We start from the raw sequence: 17,368 nt of genomic DNA, 5'->3' as shown, positions 1-17,368 counted from the left end.
GCTAAATGAAGTCCCACAGAAGTCTCACTAAACCAGCACAGTGAGCAAGAACAGCGGGCATCGCGCATCCAAATTCCCCGAGATTCCTCTAATTGCACAGAACAGAGGAAAGAACAAGAAATAAAATCCTCTTATGAAAGCAAAAGATGTCCTTATGCATACACAAAAAAGCCCTTTAAAGGCCACCCATGCGCGGCTTGAACAAGTCTGCTTATTGCGAGCAGTGTTGAAAAAGAAGTTTCAAAAAATATCACGTTAGCTAGTCACGACTTTTTTTTATTTTTTATTTGTTGATTCATTAATGAAAAGGATATGAGAGGTACTAGAAAGAAAAATAGTTACTGTATAAATGAATTAATAGGTTTACTCTGGTGTTTCAAATACCCTGAGGGTCAGTGAGGAACCCACTCTTAAGCTGAACTCTGCATCCTCACTTCAATGCCTCACACATTTAATAGCATAATTAATATTCTGTAGTAGGCATGGATTTACTCTATGCTGTTTTTACAATGATCCTGATTTTAAGTAACGAAACGAATTTACACAAATAACCTTTTCTTTAAATCTCAAAGAAGATGACATACAGTATGATGGGATATATATATATATATATATATATATATATATATATATATATATATATATATATATAAATTCATTGCTCTGCCATGCATAGAATTCTGTGTGACAGACTGTTCCTGATGATAAAACGTTTCACTTTTTTTTGGCAGCATATGCTTAATAAGCATACAAGACAGCCAAGGCAACAATTTATAATGCAAACATGCTGTATTTGCAGAACCTAACTGATCTATTTTGTTCTGGAGCTGACACCAAAAAGGCTGTGAGTGTTTGCTAATGATGTAAGCTTACTGAAAATCGCAATTAAAAACAAGTAATTATGCTATCACTTTAAGGCATTTGGTTATTATCACCCGTATAACAGTCGTGGGAGCAGGGCAACATTCAGTGCATTTATTACCTCTGACAGATAAATAGACTAAGTGGATAGACAGGCTTTATTTACGCACACAGGGAAATGTTGACTATACACATTACGTAACCTGTACGCACAGCCCTTTTCACACGATCACGAATAAATAGAACTAATGTGCCATCTTATAAATAGTGTGTAGATATAGTTGGTGTTTTTGTGGATGATTTAGAAATGACATAACAGGCAACGTAAGAGGAGGAAACAATGAAGAACTCGGTTCACAAAGAGATTCCCTGAAAAGTAAAACTGACATTTATCACATGTATGCGTATTTACACGGTAAGAGTGTAGATACGAGTGTGAGTTCTGTTCATGATGTAAAATGAAAGGACGGACACGAAAAACCTTTCCTCAAGCTGTTTAAATGTTCTTGCCATCTGAGGTGTGACTTTTTTTGTGGTAACGTTCCAAATAATCTCGCTTGTCTAGATATACTGAATCATCTTGAGAAATTTCACTGAAATGGTTTTTATTTCGTCTGCCAAAGGCAGAAAAAAAAAGCTTCTGCGAATGTAATACCCGAGTCTTATTTAAACAGTGTTTGCACACAATCACAATGTCCGACATGACTTTAAAGCCGAGGTAAATCACGCTGCTAAATCATCCTAGCACTAGATCAAGAGGTGAGTCCATGTTTGTTTTTGAAACACCCGCTTTCCACAAGCCGATCAATTCCGACGGATAAAACCGAAGCTACGCCCACCCAAATATGATATTTCACTTGGAAATACATTATGTTGTGAAAGAAAAATGGGTTCGAGTTTCACGTTGTCTTTAAATTTCAATGACATTTTGTTACTTTAATACTGATTGACTTGACGCAGATGCTGTAACTGGTTATGTGAGATTAGGCACAGCTGGAGGTGCAAGAATCAACACCCCAAATAGCATCTCTACAACACTGTGACCGAATAACTAGGTGGCTAAAGGTAATCCAGAAGATGGACAGCACCTGCCTCTGTTTTTGCCAGCATCTTCTTTGTAGCCACACTCTCCTTTAAGTTTTGGGTCAGAACTCTGTAAGGTCCAGCAGTCCCTGAGCTAATAATAACAACAATGGCCTTGGCACCTCATTTTAAACTGCACCATGCAGCCGCCAACCAGATAATAAAAACGGAAGTTTTAAGCATATCTGGACCTATTGTACAGGTAAGCAGTGTGCCCGCTGTGTCCTCTTTACTGTCACCTCATTTATTCGCTCAAGCCCACAGGCCTTTTGCTGGTGCAAATGAGAAATGTCTAACTCATCATGTTAATTTGGCAGTTGTACCACAATTCATGTAGCGGAGCAGCTGTGATACATCTCCGTTGCTATGGAGTCTCTATTGATACAAGCCTTTACGGGCTTTACTAATTAAAGGAGTCTTTTTCACATTTGGTTGCAGATTTTTGTTTCTTGATTCACTGGTAGCTGTCCTTCCCGTAGCTAGCACTAGGCGTATGACATTGTGTCAAATATACCAATGCAGTCACCTTTTGACTATAGTAATGTGAGTGCTGAGGGGGTAGAGGGTCATCTGAGCCTTTTCACACCACCCTCAGTGGGAGCAATGCATGGTACCTTTTCCGAGACAAGACATAAGAAGAAATATTTGCATATCATGACCTTAAATGAGGAAAGTAAAAAAAAATTAAAAATCAAAGCGATAAAGAGAGATTAACTAGTATTTCAGACATCTCAAATGTAGAAATGGGTCAAATTGACCCATAAAATAATAGGAGAGTTAACCCATTTATGTTCAAGTCTCTGTGTAAGTTGTTACTATAGAAATCCTGGAATCAGCACATTAATTTAAACCTGTGATTTGCCTTTCAGCTTGAGCTACGACTGTCAGAATCAAGAATGTAACAGCACTGTGGTATAAATGTGAATTCCTGCTGCCAGATCATCCATTACCCATTCATCAGTCGCTGGCAATGTGCCATACAATCTGTGTCTACTGAGTGGCAAAAGATGTTCTTCCACTTTTAAATGATGGTTGACAAAGTGCTCTGACAGATTTTTGAGCCTGTAGACCATGTGCCATCCATTTTACAATTTATGGGGCGGCATTAAGGACACAAATGGCTCTGAAGCATTAGATGTTTACATATTTTGAACTTTTTGAGGCTCTGTAAAGTGAGCGGCACTAAGCTTGAGCCATTTCTGTAATTGAAAAAAAAAAACAATTGCAAGTGCTTAGGCACAATGATAATGGCAATCCGAAAGCCTGCAACGCTTTGCAGAATATATCCTTGTATGATAATTGTAATATCTTCTAATACATTGATCAGTGGTCAAATACACAAAGAAAGCCGAAAGCAGAAAGTCTGTCTGTGGAAATGGAAACATTTATACATGGATCTGGAGCAGGAATACACCTGGGGAAGCCAGGTCGTAACAGGGCATGAAACACAGACTCACATACACTGACAGAGAGGGAATTGAGAGTAGACAGTTCACCTACCAGAATTGTTATGGGGTTGGGGGGTGGAGAACCTAAAGGAAACCCAAATGGACACAACATGGAAGAACATGCAAGAGTTATCAGAGCTTAGGAACAAACCCCAGACTGTGGAACTGTGATGCAGCAACAGTAGCTTCTGTACCAGCATAAAACCTGGAAATAAAAAACTATAGTGAAACAGACTAGCTTGTAAAGTTGATATGGAATCTAGGGATGCATCAATATCAATACTTCTGTGATACCAACATCCACATGAAACCACATCATACTATGTTATGCAAGACAGTTGTACACTGTCACGCTAAAGAACAGACCCCATGAAATGACAGTGATTTGGAGGTATATCATGGTTAATTATTGCAAATCAAAGCAAAGTAGACTGCAAACTGTGCTCTCTGACAACATCAAGCAGAGATACTACAGCATCTTCCTACAATACGAGTAATCTGATAAAACATGTTAAACATAAAACTCAGCATGTGGGGTTCATTGCAGCAAATGCTGGCTATTAAAATCAACACTAGGTGAATGAAAATGACAGCTTTTACCCGGTAGGATGTTCTTGATGATCAGCTACAAATGGTCCATGACAAAAAGGGATTCAGATGCAATGTAGCAAGCATAGAGATAATTATTTATGATGCACTAATGGGTGCACAGAAAGACAGCTGGTGTGAGGGATAACAAGGAGGTCAATAAGCCACTGAAGCTAAGCACAGAGCATGGATGTAGACATGGCAGCCTACACCCACTACCTCCAACAACACTCCAGTAGGCTTCGCTGAGAAAACCCCCCACCGCCTAATTCACATGCTGCTATCCCTCCATCCGTAGGATTGCTGGTATTGCCCAATGCCCTTAAGTGTTGAGTCAAGTGCTCAAAGCTCGGCCACAAGGATGTTTTTCAGTGTTTGTATAGTGTGAGTAATACCTTGGTGCAAATGCTGTGTGCACACAGGTAATAGCACTGGTTCGTTACCAAGGTAAGGCCCTAAGCCTTTTGTGTTTGACAAGACACAATACTGAATTGGTCTCCTGAGCCTGTGGAATTTTCTTGTCTGCCTCTTACAGGGCAGGAACCAGGGTTATTGCAGCTCCCGATTGCCCTGCATTCATGTCAGGTCCTGTATGAAATAGTCAAATTGAATCTCAATTGCCTTGCCTGAGGTCGAATACATTGCTATTTCATGCAATAGCTCTATTCTATGCCTAATAACATCTGGCAAAGGAACTACCAATGAAAATTTGCCTTCAAGCTAACTTGAGTACATTAACTTTTATGGATATTGATTAATGTACACTGTACCTTTTTTAAATAAATAAATGAATAAATAAAAAAATAAAAAAAAACACTCAAAGGTCAGCTACACTTTAAAAAGTTTCGGCCACTGAGATGTCGGGACATGGAATTTCCCCTGCGTGTGAATATACCAAGCATACAGACGCGGTGAGTGATAATGAGCAGTTGCCAGTCAGTGGATGGGGAGTCGGTTAGTAAAGACAAGTGTGATGTATGAATGGTAGGTCTTTAAAGATGGCTGACATTATATTGGAGAAAAGAAGAAGGATAATAGAAACATTACATAACACCACCAATCTGGCTGTCAGTTTGAGAGACCAATTTCCTTAAGGACTATGGTTCAGGGAAGGACAAATCATACATTTATTAGCTGTCCCACTGCAGCAGTGGAAGCTTCTAATGTGTTGGTTACCCAGAAAACTAACTGACTCGGCAGAACAGTGGTAGCTAAACATTTAGCAAGCTGTCTAGCTAATACAAACCTAGCAAGTTTATTATCTTCTTCTAACAAAGTCTTTAATCTAGCACACTGTGTTGGTGCTCAAAAAAAGTCAACAATGTAACGGTATACGGTAATATATCGATATTGCGACAAAATTATACCACGATCTTTTTTCTATTTGTTTTTTAAACAATTACAGACTCTGATCGGAAGAAGCTGTTTTTTGTTTTGTTTGTGTTTTTTTAATGTTAAAATTGCACAGTGAATCTTTAAAATTGTGATTTAAATGTATTTTTTTCCCCCTGTATGTATTCTGCTTTATATTTTTCTAGACATTAAATAAACCAATAAACCTTCTTAAACACACTAGCAAATGTAGGTTTTAATGTAATATCACATTCCTGATATATCGCTTTGTTATCAGACAGGACGTTTGATGCTTCACCAAAATAATAATAAAAAAAGATGCATCATGGCACACTGTGTAAATTGAATGCAAACAAAATTTCATTGCTTGTACGTTTATAGTGATTTCACCCTTCAAACAGGCGGATAGCATCTGAAAAATGTTCCTGCAAAAGCCGTGCACACCACACCCGGATAAGGCTTGCAAATAAGCATTTAAGTGCATGCAGGAGTGCATGTGTGTTCATTTTTTTTTCCCTTCTCTACTTGAATGAAGACTAGAAATCAATGAGATCAAACATGTTTCTTATGCATAAATACTTCATCAAACTGTGGAGGGAGCTTTGTGTTTTAAGTATCTGTCCACACATTTATAAGCCTGTCTGTATGTGCATCTAGATACATAAAAAGATAGTAAATAATCTTTTAAGGTCAGTATGTTTCAGAGGATATTTTCTGAGAATTATATGTATTTTTCTTATTGTATTAATAAGAAAATTATTATTATTATTATTATTATTATTATTATTATTATGATTATTTATCATAGCAAAGGATTTATCTGGTATTTTTATCCTCATCCTCTCCGGTGATTCAATTCAATCTCTGTGTGTGTGTGTGTGTGTGTGTGTGTGTGTGTGTGTGTGTGTGTTGCAGGTGGTGGGCGAGTGGCGCTTCAGTAAAATACACTGTGACATTTTTGTCACTCTGGACGTCATGATGTGCACGGCCAGCATTCTTAATCTGTGTGCAATTAGTATTGACAGGTAGGTCTTCCATGAAATTGTTGTCAATCTTTAGAAATGGCCTCACTAAGTGATGTGCAGATTGTGGATCAGCTGGGTTTTTGTTTGCTAGTGAGGGAGCGCGTGAGAGTGATGGTTTGCTTTTATTAAGTGTATAGACGTTACACCTCAGTTTCTGATCATTGCCTGGACAGTACATTAAAACAGCGGGCGGTCTGCAGGAGATTAGCTTCATGGATTTACTGTCTATGGCATGGAGAAAACAAAAAACAAAATAAAAGAATATAATGATGTACAGAAATAAAAGAAACTGTCAAAATGAAAGGCAGCTATGCTAGTCACTGCTGTCATAGCATGTCTCCATTTTATTGTTTGTGTCCCCCCTGTCATTCTGACACGTTCTTCGTCTTCATCCTTCTCTATGTTCCTCCCTCTCACCCTGCTGGACCACTCCCGCAGGTACACAGCTGTTGCCATGCCACTATTGTACAACACGCGGTACAGCTCGAAGCGCCGTGTCACAGTTATGATCTCGGTGGTTTGGGTTCTGTCCTTTGCCATCTCCTGCCCCCTGCTGTTTGGGCTAAACAACACAGGTATTTTTGTTCTTTGTTATTTAAAAAAAAAAAATCCAAAATAGCTGTGATTATTTCTCGATTTCCACGGGATGCACAACGTGCAGCCAGCAGCTGCGCAAAATTCACACGGGTGAGTGGATTTGTACACAAATATAAAAAAGTTCTGAGGCGCAAGTAGTTGTAACCGCTATAAACGTTCTGAAATTAGGTCATTGTAAGTGTTAGGAGTCAAAACCTTGAGCATTTAAGTAAATTATCAATCAATAGATAGGGGGATAGGGGGAACAGTGGCTTAGTGTTTAGCAAGTTTGCCTTGCACCTCCATGGTTGGGGGTTCGATTCCCAGCTCTGCCCTGTGTGTGTGTGTGTGTGTGCGTGTGTAGTTTGCTTCGGGGGTTTCCTCCGGGTACTCTAGTTTCCTCCCCAAGTCCAAAGATATGCACTGTAGACTGATTGGCTTCCCTAAATTGTGTGTGAATGTGTGTGTGATTGTGCCCTGCAGTGGATTGGCACCCTGTCCAGGGTGTATCCTGCCTCGTGCTCCGAGTCCCCCGGGATAGACTCCAGGCTCCCCCAGACTCTGTATAGGATAAGCGGAACAGAAAATGGATGCATGAAAAGATTAGGGATTAGTGTTATGCAATGCCACTTTATATTTTTTACTTTTTAATAAAACCCTACTACTATCTCACAGGGAACATTGGAAAACACTGAAATAAACCCAAAGGCTGAAATCTCAACGCAGTGTGTGAATTCTGACTCAACCTCAGCATCATCGCGACAGTTCGTAATCAGTCTCAACTAGGGCTATGCGTGGAATTCTTCATGTTATAATGACATAGTGACAGTGTCTTGAAATAATGAGATATTCATTCGAAATAATGGCAGTCACACTATCTTGAAATCTTGATATATTAAGTCGAAATAATTACAGTGACACTATCACAACTTTTCACAACTTGCGGTTCACAGTAACAATAAAGTAATATTCCGATCTATTTCCTCAGCGACACGTGATGATGCCGTGTGCGAGATCGCCAACCCGGCGTTTGTGGTGTACTCGTCTATCATGTCCTTCTACGTTCCCTTCATCATCACACTTCTCGTCTACGTGCAGATCTACGTGGTGCTGCGCAAGCGTCGGAAAAGAGTGAACACCAAGCGCAGTTGCCAGAGATCGGACGCTAAGCCTCAGCTTCCTCTCAAGGTGAAGCACGCCTCCAGAGCATACCGCTCACGTCAGAAGCTTGTTCGAGCAGCTGCTCGAATTAATTATTTTAGCAGCTGTGGCTAATGCCTAGGACTGGTTTTCCAGAGGGATTTTTAGTAGAAGCCGCCGTTTTACAATCGTGCAATCGTTCATTAAAAGGATGATTAAGGTCATTTATCACAAGTTTTTCCGCATGCTCATATGGAATGTAGAGAAGTGAAGTGTGAAGTGAGTGTTTGAAATGAGTTCTTGAGCTTTCATATAGCCTGAAAGCTTTTGGGAAAGTATTTTCATGAGCACTGATTCGGTTCAGTGAGTTCTGAGGGAACTCTGGTGACTGCAAAGCTCTTTGACCCATACATGCAGTTCTGCAGAGAATCTCAATGTCTTCAATGATGTACTCGGTGCTTAATTGTGGCTAATGGATAGGTGATGCATGGTAACTACTCAGTGGTAGTGCATCAATGACATAGCGTGACAATTTGTGTGTGTGTGTGTGTGTGTGTGTGTGTGTGTTTGGATGCTCACATTTTAGCCTTTCCCTTGAGTGTTTGTCATTATTTTATGAGGCATTTGGCCCGGGGCACATTGAATATGTATTATTCAACAGACAGCATTAAAAAATTCCAGCCATTAAGGCTGGGAAAATCTTGCCACATAAATATTCACAGGCAATTTCCAACAACATTATTGTCTTTATGTTTAGAACGAGGATAAAGGTGATTGAGGTGACCATTTTTTTAAAATGTGGAAAATGCAGAGATAAAATAATTAGTGCAGGAAAAAGGAAAAACTCTCTTGAATAATACAACCAGCTCATTTGATGCTTGTCTCCCCAAAGGCTGGTAAAGGAGCTTCCACAAGTAGCAAAACAATTGAGATGCAGGCCAGTCCACCCATTAATAAGCAAACTGCAGGTCGCTGAGGTTCTTTTTTTTTGTTTTGTTTTGTTATTCAAGTATTCAAGTATTTCCTGAGCTACACTAGATCCATTTTTTCCCTCTCCTTTGTACAGATATTGTTGTTACCTACCTCTATGATAAAACATTTTATGACACACGAGGTTTCAGAAAATAGAAACCTAGCAGATCTGAGGAAAAAAACAATTTCTGTGGCACCCTACAATATCATGCTAAATCCTTCTTTATTGTGCTTACTTCAGGAAAAGTGCACTCACCCAGAGGATGTGAAACTCTGCACAGTCATCGTAAAGACCAACGGGAGCATGCCTCCCAAAAACAAGAAAACGGTATGTGAGCTGGTCTTTTTGCATGCATATGCAAATAAATTCACGAACGTAATAGCTTGCTTAAAAAGTGGCCTGTTCTGAAATATTATGATATTTCAAAATACCACATATTATAAGTTAACCACATAAACCACATCAGTGGGGGATATTTTATTCTCCTGTGGTGTTTTGGGTTTTTTTTTTTTTCTCAAAGTTTTTGCGTAATATATATTTTTTAAATGTAAAGTTCTATTTCGAAGCCCACAGATAAACTTGGTTTTCTAAGCTTCTACATAGCAACGTAGGTGACCTTGACCAATCAAAATCCATGTTCAGGTTGCACTCTGTGTAAGGTTACACTGTGAAGCCTCAGTATGACAACAGTGTGTAGAAGAAAGTAACTTTTAGCTAAAAGCATTCTATATATACTCCATGAGAGTAATAAAAATGTGTGTGTACAAAACAGGTTTATTGTACTCACTGGTTTTATAACCCCAAGTCTGAAAAAGATGGGACAGTATGGAAAATGCAAAAAAAAACAAAAACAAAAGGAGTGTTTTGAAAATTCAGTTCACCCTGTACTGTATTGAAAATGCATTATTAACACATTATTTGATGTTTTACTTGGTGAATTTAATTTATTTTTGAAAATATACACTCTTTTCAAATCTGATGACTGCAACACACTTCAAAAAAGTTTTACCGTTGTGTAACATCAGCTTTTCGTTTAATAACACTTATTAAACATGTGGACGCGGAGGGAAGACACCAGTTGGTTAAGTTTAGCAAGCGGAATTTTCCCTCATTCATCCATTATGCATTTCTTGAGCTGCGCAACTGTACGGGGTCTTCGTTGCCTTATTTTGAGCTTCATAATGCCCCACATGTTCTCACTCGGAGACAGAGACAGGTCAGGACTGCAGGCAGGACATGCTAGCACCCACACGCTCTGCTTACGCAACCATGCGCTTGTAATCTGGGCAGAATGTGGTTTGGCGTTGTCCTGCTGGAAAATGCAGGGATGTTCCTGGAAAAGACGATGTCTGGATGGCAGCATATGTTGCTTCAAAAATTTCCCTCTTTGGCACGGAGAACACGACGGCTGTTTTGTTCAAAAACTATTTGAAACGTCGACTCGTCGGACCACAAAACACGATTCTACTGTCGGAGTCTGTGACGTTTAAAAACGTGGAGCCATAGATGCCAGTTAAAGCCTTAAAAGGATGCAGCGGCGAGTGGTGTTGGCCGACTAAGGTTTACCAAAGTATTTCCAAGCCCATGTCAGGATATCCAATACAGACTCAAGGCAGTGACATCTGAGGGATCAGAGATCACGCACATTCAGAAGTGGTTTTCGGCCTCACCCTTTATGCACCGAGATTTGACCGGATTCCTTGGATCTTTTAATTAATATTGTGCACTGTAGAAGGTGAAATGCCGATTTGTTAGAATGTTGTCCTCAAAGTGTTGGATTATTCGCTGATTCATCTGTTGACAGATTGGCGAGCCTAGACCCATCCTTGTTCTTGAAGGACTAGGACTTTTATGGAGGTTCCTTATATACTATGATTAGACGATTGCCTCACCTGTTTCACATCACCTTTTTTGGAACATGTTGCATGCACAAATTTCAAAATAGATGTCTTTTTTATCTTCAAAAAAAAAACTATGCAGATGAAAAACTATATGTCTTTATACATTTTTTGTTTACATACAAGTCAAAGTACATTTAGAAATCACTCCTCTCGGTTTTTATTAGCATTTTCCATACTGGCCCAACTTTTTTGGAATTGGGTTGTACAATGTTTAAATGTTCTGTCACAGTAAGAAAGTCTTCAGTGCAGTGAATAAGTCAAATACAGATAAAAATGAAGATTAAATACTGTTGGGAGATCAGCAGGTTAAATCCCAACAATGCCACAACCATCTGTGGCCACGAGCCAAGAAATGAAAAACTGACTTCATAATTGAACTTCAAGAACTACGTATAAATATATAAATATATTCAATACTTTTTCTATCTGGAATGTTAAAACCTGTCCCATATGGCCCCATGGTCCCACATGTCCCATATCTCAAAATGGCTCTTCACCCAGGTAGAACATTATAATAATAATACGGTCATGATTTGAGCCATGCATAAGCAAGCTCTGTGACATCCTTTCACAGCTGGTGATAAAGGAGGTGATGCAGCAGGACAGCAATGTGGAGGTGGGCCTCACGGCCAGCCCGAGTCCTCCAGAAAAGTTGAAGCTGGCACCCGCTACAGCAGGCTCTATGATGGCTAGTCAGAGTCATGCATCACCCTTGCAAGATGAATGGCAGCCCAGTTGCGACGAGAAAAACGGCCATGCCAAGGATGCTCAGATCCCAGCAGGGGCCAAAGCTTTTGAAACACAGACCCTGTCCAATGGCAAGACACGCACCAATGTCACTAAGCCCATGAGCAAGAGAAAGATCTCACAGCACAAGGAGAAGAAGGCCACGCAGATGCTTGCCATTGTTCTGGGTGAGTATTGAGTTTAAACCTTTTCTACCACACGACATAAAAAACAACATGTACCCAAGCAAACTACCTCAGACATGTTCATATTGGGAATACCCAACAGTTGTCTGAATCAAACAGTCAGATATTTTTTTTTTAAAAATCAGATTTTGTCCATAATTGAGGTTTTCTGCTTAAAACAAACCTCCATAATTTGTTCAGTTTGGGTGAGCTTGTGTCCCTGTAGCCTCAGATCCCTGTACCTCGCTGACAGGAGTGGAACCTTATGTGGCCTTGTTGAAGTGTCTGTTGTAGCCCACTAGCCTTAAGGTTCAACATGAGATGCTTTTCAGCTCACCATGGTTGCAAAGAATGGCTATTTGAATTACTGCAGCCTTCCTGCCAGCTCAAACCCATCTGGCTATTCTCTTCTGACCTCTCTCATTAACAAGGTGTTTCGGCCCACAGAACTGCCACTTGTATGCCCCCCCCCCCCCCCCCCACACACACACACACCCACCATACTATTTAAACTCTAGAGACTGTTGTTTTCTGAAAATCCCAGGAAACCAGCAGTTTCTGAAATACTCAAACCAGCAAATCGGGTAGCAAGATTACTGAGATCACATATTTTCCACATTCTGATGTTTAATGTTAACATGAACTGAGGCTCTCGACCCATATCTGCATGATTTTAAGGATTGTATTGCTGTCACATGATTGGCTGATTTTATAATGCATGAACGTGCAAGGGTACAGGTGTTCCAATTGACCTAGCTGGTGAGTGTATATATTGCTTTTAGAAAATCTGAGTTTAGTGTCTTATTCCTCAGGAAAAACTGTATATATAAAAAAAAAAATCATATTTTCTGTAGGTAGTAATGCCTGCACTATCAGCATGAAAAGTGAATTCTAGTTCTGACAGTTTGTCCTCCAAGTAATGTTCTTGCATTTGTATTACATACTAGCGTCCTTCTCGTTCAGGTGTTTTCATCATATGCTGGCTGCCCTTCTTCATCACTCACATCCTGAAGACCCATTGTGCTAGCTGCTATGTGCCTCTGGAAATGTACAATGCCTTCACGTGGCTAGGATATGTGAACAGCGCTGTGAATCCCATCATATACACCACTTTCAACGTGGAGTTCCGCAAGGCTTTCATTAAGATCCTGCACTGCTGAGTGCGCCTTTGCGTGAGCGTGAGGTTAGTGCCGTGATTTTCTCTGGCTGAGGTAGCAGACCTTTTTCTTTTTTTTGTAAGGACAGAATAAACATCATAGACACAGGGGCTTTTCAGCTTGACTCAAATGAATGTAAATCGGGAGGTTTATTTGGAGCTTTGAAGCCTTGTAGCTTTTAAAAGCCTCTGAAAGAAGCCTCCAGCAAAAAGAGCAAGTGAGAGAGACAGAGAGAGAATGTGTGTGTGTGTGTGTGTGTGTGTGATGAATTACACCATATCGAATGGAAGAACTGCAGTAGGGGTCCAAGCACTCATTGCTGGAGCCCTCTTGATTTTTTTTCTTGATCTTCTCCGTTATTCCTTCCTCTTCTTCTTTTTTGTGTAAGTACAGTACGACGGAGCATAAAATCTGAACCCTTTCTCCAGCTTGCTTGAAGGGGCTTTGCAAGTATTCTTACTTCATCTTCAGGAGCTCTTGGAGACATTGACTGTAAAATGTCGGCTTTGTGCGTGTGGTGAAACGCAGGAGAAGCACTAACTAGAACACGGGAGTGTTGGTGCGTTCAAGGATCTCACTATGGGTCATATGGGTCAGTTTGATCCATACCATGGTATGGACCTTGGTTATAGCTTCTGTATGAACGATTGGCGTGTCCTCCAAGTTTTGTGTTGACCTATACCGGTTTATATAATAGGATCAACACAAATAGACCACCTCCAGCACCCAAAAGAGTAGTTAATGCTGATTAATAAAACAGTGATATCTTGATAATGTAGTCTAGTGTGTTGGGAAAGAAAGGGATGGTTGCTTCTCAACAAACCTCAGCAGCTGAGACGGAAAAAAATGTTTGCCCATATGCTTAATCAGCCATTATGTTTAGCTTCAACAGGACTCTACGACTGTAGTCTACCCATCCACGGTAGAAATTGGAGAGTGTGTGTGTGTATGTACAGGGTTGTGCAGTAAGCAGAAGGATTACTTGAGAGGGCAAATTATCAGTTAAAAGTAAGTTGTATGCGTCATTAAAATTTTGATCCTGGCTATGGTTCGGGTTGGCATTTGACTTGCACACGTTGCGCATTTGTGCGTGTGCTATCTGGGTATTGATCTCTTTTTTGTAATAGAGAATGAAACATTTGATCAAAGCATTCGATATAATCCTCTTGCAGGGAGTCTGCTGGTCCTTAAAAATGTCTTCATGTAAAAATAAGGTCTTAATTAGCGTTAAAATGTCTTAAATTCACGTCTTAAAAACGTCTTCTTTAAGAAGATTTAGATTTGATTTTCGCTTGTTGCTTTTTGAAATGGTAAACCCGTATGACTCAGAGTGCGTGCGGGTCATCGGTGTTTCGGAGCGGCTCGGTTCACAGTAAACGCCGCTGCACACCGACTTCATCTCTGTCTGTGCTGTGAGTTTGAGTCACTTTTAACGTGCATTTACAACACAACACGCGCCAGATTCACTTTGGTTTTACGTTAGCGTAATCTCAAGCATTTCTGCGGGAATAGGTTTACAGCATTTCTCCTGATTGGTAATGGAAAGTAAATAAAAAAAAAAAAACTGCTGCCAACTAAAAAGAGGTCTTCCTGCGGTTTTCCACCAAAATAAAAGCCACAAGGTCTAACACATAAAAGAAATTAAGTCAGAAAAATATCACTATTGTTATGTTACTATTTGTAACCCAAATATTATTATTATTATTATTATTATTATTATTATTATTATTATCATTATTAAGTACTGTATTATTGAGGACAATAGTAACATTACAAAATAGCAAAGGTTTTATATGTGTGTATATATATATATATATATATATATATATATATATATATATATATATATATATATGTTTATTTATATTTTTATTTTTTTCTCTTTACAAAGTTGTATATATATTTTTAACACTGCTTGTTACATTGTAATTGTGTAAACACTGCTTCAGGGAGTGATGATAAATTTGACGTCTTTTTCTCTTCTGACTGCCGTAATCCATCGCTCTATTTTTAATTTTTATTATTTTTTTGCTTGTAAAGGCATGGAAAGGAAATACTGGATTTTTTTCTTTCTTTCAACTTGTAATGCAAAAAGGATATTTGCTACAGTCTCCCATATACCTCTATATAAGTTTACCCTGCTATACTTGTCATAAGCCCAGAAATGGATGTATATGCATGAACACAATTCATTATAGATGATGTATTGTGTAGCATGATTGAAGTGACGTGCAGGTCTTAAAATTATTTGTAAATGTCTTGAATATGGTATTGATAAGTATTACATTTGAAGCGCTGATACCTGCAGAGACCCTGTCTTGCAAAGATGTGTGAAAAGATTCGCAAAGAGTTTATTGTAAAGCTATTGTAAAGGAAATGAGACACTTTGATTTAGTTATTTTTGTCCACAGTAGTACAAGCTCAGGAAGGCTTTGCCTAGTTGTTGTCAAACAGAAGAGGTGTGTTCAGTACGCCGTGGTGACACAGTGGCACAAAGACAGACGGCGATTAATCAGTAGTTGGGCATTATAATGGTAAACGCCGTAAAAATGAGCGTTATCTATAGACAAAGGTTTCAGCACAAAGATCGTTGTATTGCTGGAAAAAAGTTTATAATGTGATGATATATATATATATATATATATATATATATATATATATATATATATATATAATTTTATGTATCAATCTCTCACAGGTATCAGTATTATTCTCATTACCTTTACCATTGTTTATTGTTTATCTCTCTGCTTTATTTATTTATTTATTTATTTGCATATGTACCTATTCAGTATGTGAATACAAAGGAGATCTAGGTATGTTAAATGGACTTGCAGACAAACATATGGCTTAAATAAGCCATAATAAAGGCCTTACACACACACACACACACACACACTCACACACACACTCACACACACACACTGCTTTGCTTCAAATATACAAATGCTTTTCGATGCAGCGACTCTGAAAGATATTTAACTGTATATAGTGCAATTTAAATGAAGCCCATGACAAAAATGATTATGCATGTCACACTGGTTCTTCACAACCTAAATCTACTGTATTTTAGCTATACAATACAAAGTTATCTAATCTTTGTAAAGTTGTATCTATGTTTTTTTTTCCTCTCCTGGAAACATAAAAAAAAGTCGTAAATATTTGAATATATGTGTATTATGTAGGATAATCCATCATGTGTCTGCTAAAAAGCTCCAACGTGTGCAATACCTTTTTATGAAGGTTTGAAAGACTGGATGAGAAAGTACAAAGTACAATGTTTAAATGTTTCTATCCATCCACTATGGATGCAAAATATTGTGTACGTTATCATGGTATTGAAGCTTGTGAAAGATTCTTGCACAATCACGACGTACGTAGCTGATTATGTTTATCTTTGTAGAGTTTGTTTTAAGATTTGGAATGAATTTTATTGGTTAGACTTTTGCTAAACCAAAAAATAATAATAATTCACACTTCTGTATTATAGGATTGGTGAATGTACCCATTAACAGAGTGGTGTTAAACCATTAAAACATAAATGATTATTGAAAGCTGCTAAAATGTTCAAAACCAACTAGCAAGAGATAAGAATGGGTGATTTGGCAAAAATATCATGATATCATGATCATATTTTCACAATACTCAATATACTGGATATCATGATACTTAGGTTTACAAATGGGAAAACAGATATTTTAATGAGAGATGCAAGCGTGCCTACAGTAGCCATTTTCATTTGAATTTGTATGAAACAAAATGTTTGCAATTCCACACCTGCACCATGTGTAATGCTTGATTCTTATTTTTAATTTTTTTTTAATTTTATGTGCCATGATTATTTTTTCTTTGTTTTATTTTTATTATATTTACACTTTTTTGTTTATACATAATAATAAAAAAACTGATATAAAAAAATACATTATTTATTTGTTTGTTTGTTTATTTATTTATTTATTTACTTACCTATGTAAGTTTGTGTATGAGATAAAACCCAAAACATACTGTTTTTTTTTTTCTATCATAAACATGTGTGTGTATGTATGTACTGTATATATGTAAATCTGTTTTGTTAATGTGGTCTTGTCTGTATTGATTATTGTATACATGTGATATGTACATTTTAAACGATGTGTACCACGTGGCCATGGACATTTTGCATTTCAAAGGGACCACTTTTGCATTGTTCATTTAAGTTTATGGTATGTGATATATTTTGTAATACTAATGTAAATGTTGGATGAATAAAATACATCATGAATTCCATACACATCAATTTCAATGGATTGTGTTATGTGTGATTTAGCTTGATATGTAAGCCATGGTTTATGTGTGTGATAGTCAAATGGCTG

General features: G+C 38.3%; 1 protein-coding gene across 1 annotated transcript in view; it reads left to right on the top strand.

Annotated features, from left to right (window-relative positions):
- The window catches only part of drd2b (dopamine receptor D2b), a 42,698-nt gene extending 27,969 nt beyond the window's left edge, over positions 1 to 14,729 (top strand). The window contains exons 3-8 of the mRNA XM_017459442.3: positions 6,249 to 6,358; positions 6,797 to 6,933; positions 7,923 to 8,122; positions 9,288 to 9,374; positions 11,523 to 11,862; positions 12,823 to 14,729. Of these exons, the coding sequence (XP_017314931.1) occupies positions 6,249 to 6,358; positions 6,797 to 6,933; positions 7,923 to 8,122; positions 9,288 to 9,374; positions 11,523 to 11,862; positions 12,823 to 13,019 (1,071 nt within the window). The 3' untranslated portion in view covers positions 13,020 to 14,729. The remainder of the gene's footprint in view (positions 1 to 6,248; positions 6,359 to 6,796; positions 6,934 to 7,922; positions 8,123 to 9,287; positions 9,375 to 11,522; positions 11,863 to 12,822) is intronic.
- Positions 14,730 to 17,368: the final 2,639 nt, after the last annotated feature.

This window comes from Ictalurus punctatus, chromosome 28, assembly GCF_001660625.3.
Source record: "Ictalurus punctatus breed USDA103 chromosome 28, Coco_2.0, whole genome shotgun sequence".
Lineage (NCBI taxonomy): Eukaryota > Metazoa > Chordata > Actinopteri > Siluriformes > Ictaluridae > Ictalurus > Ictalurus punctatus.
The sequence above is the reverse complement of the archived record's forward strand: the minus strand, read 5'-3'. Positions and strand labels throughout refer to the sequence as shown.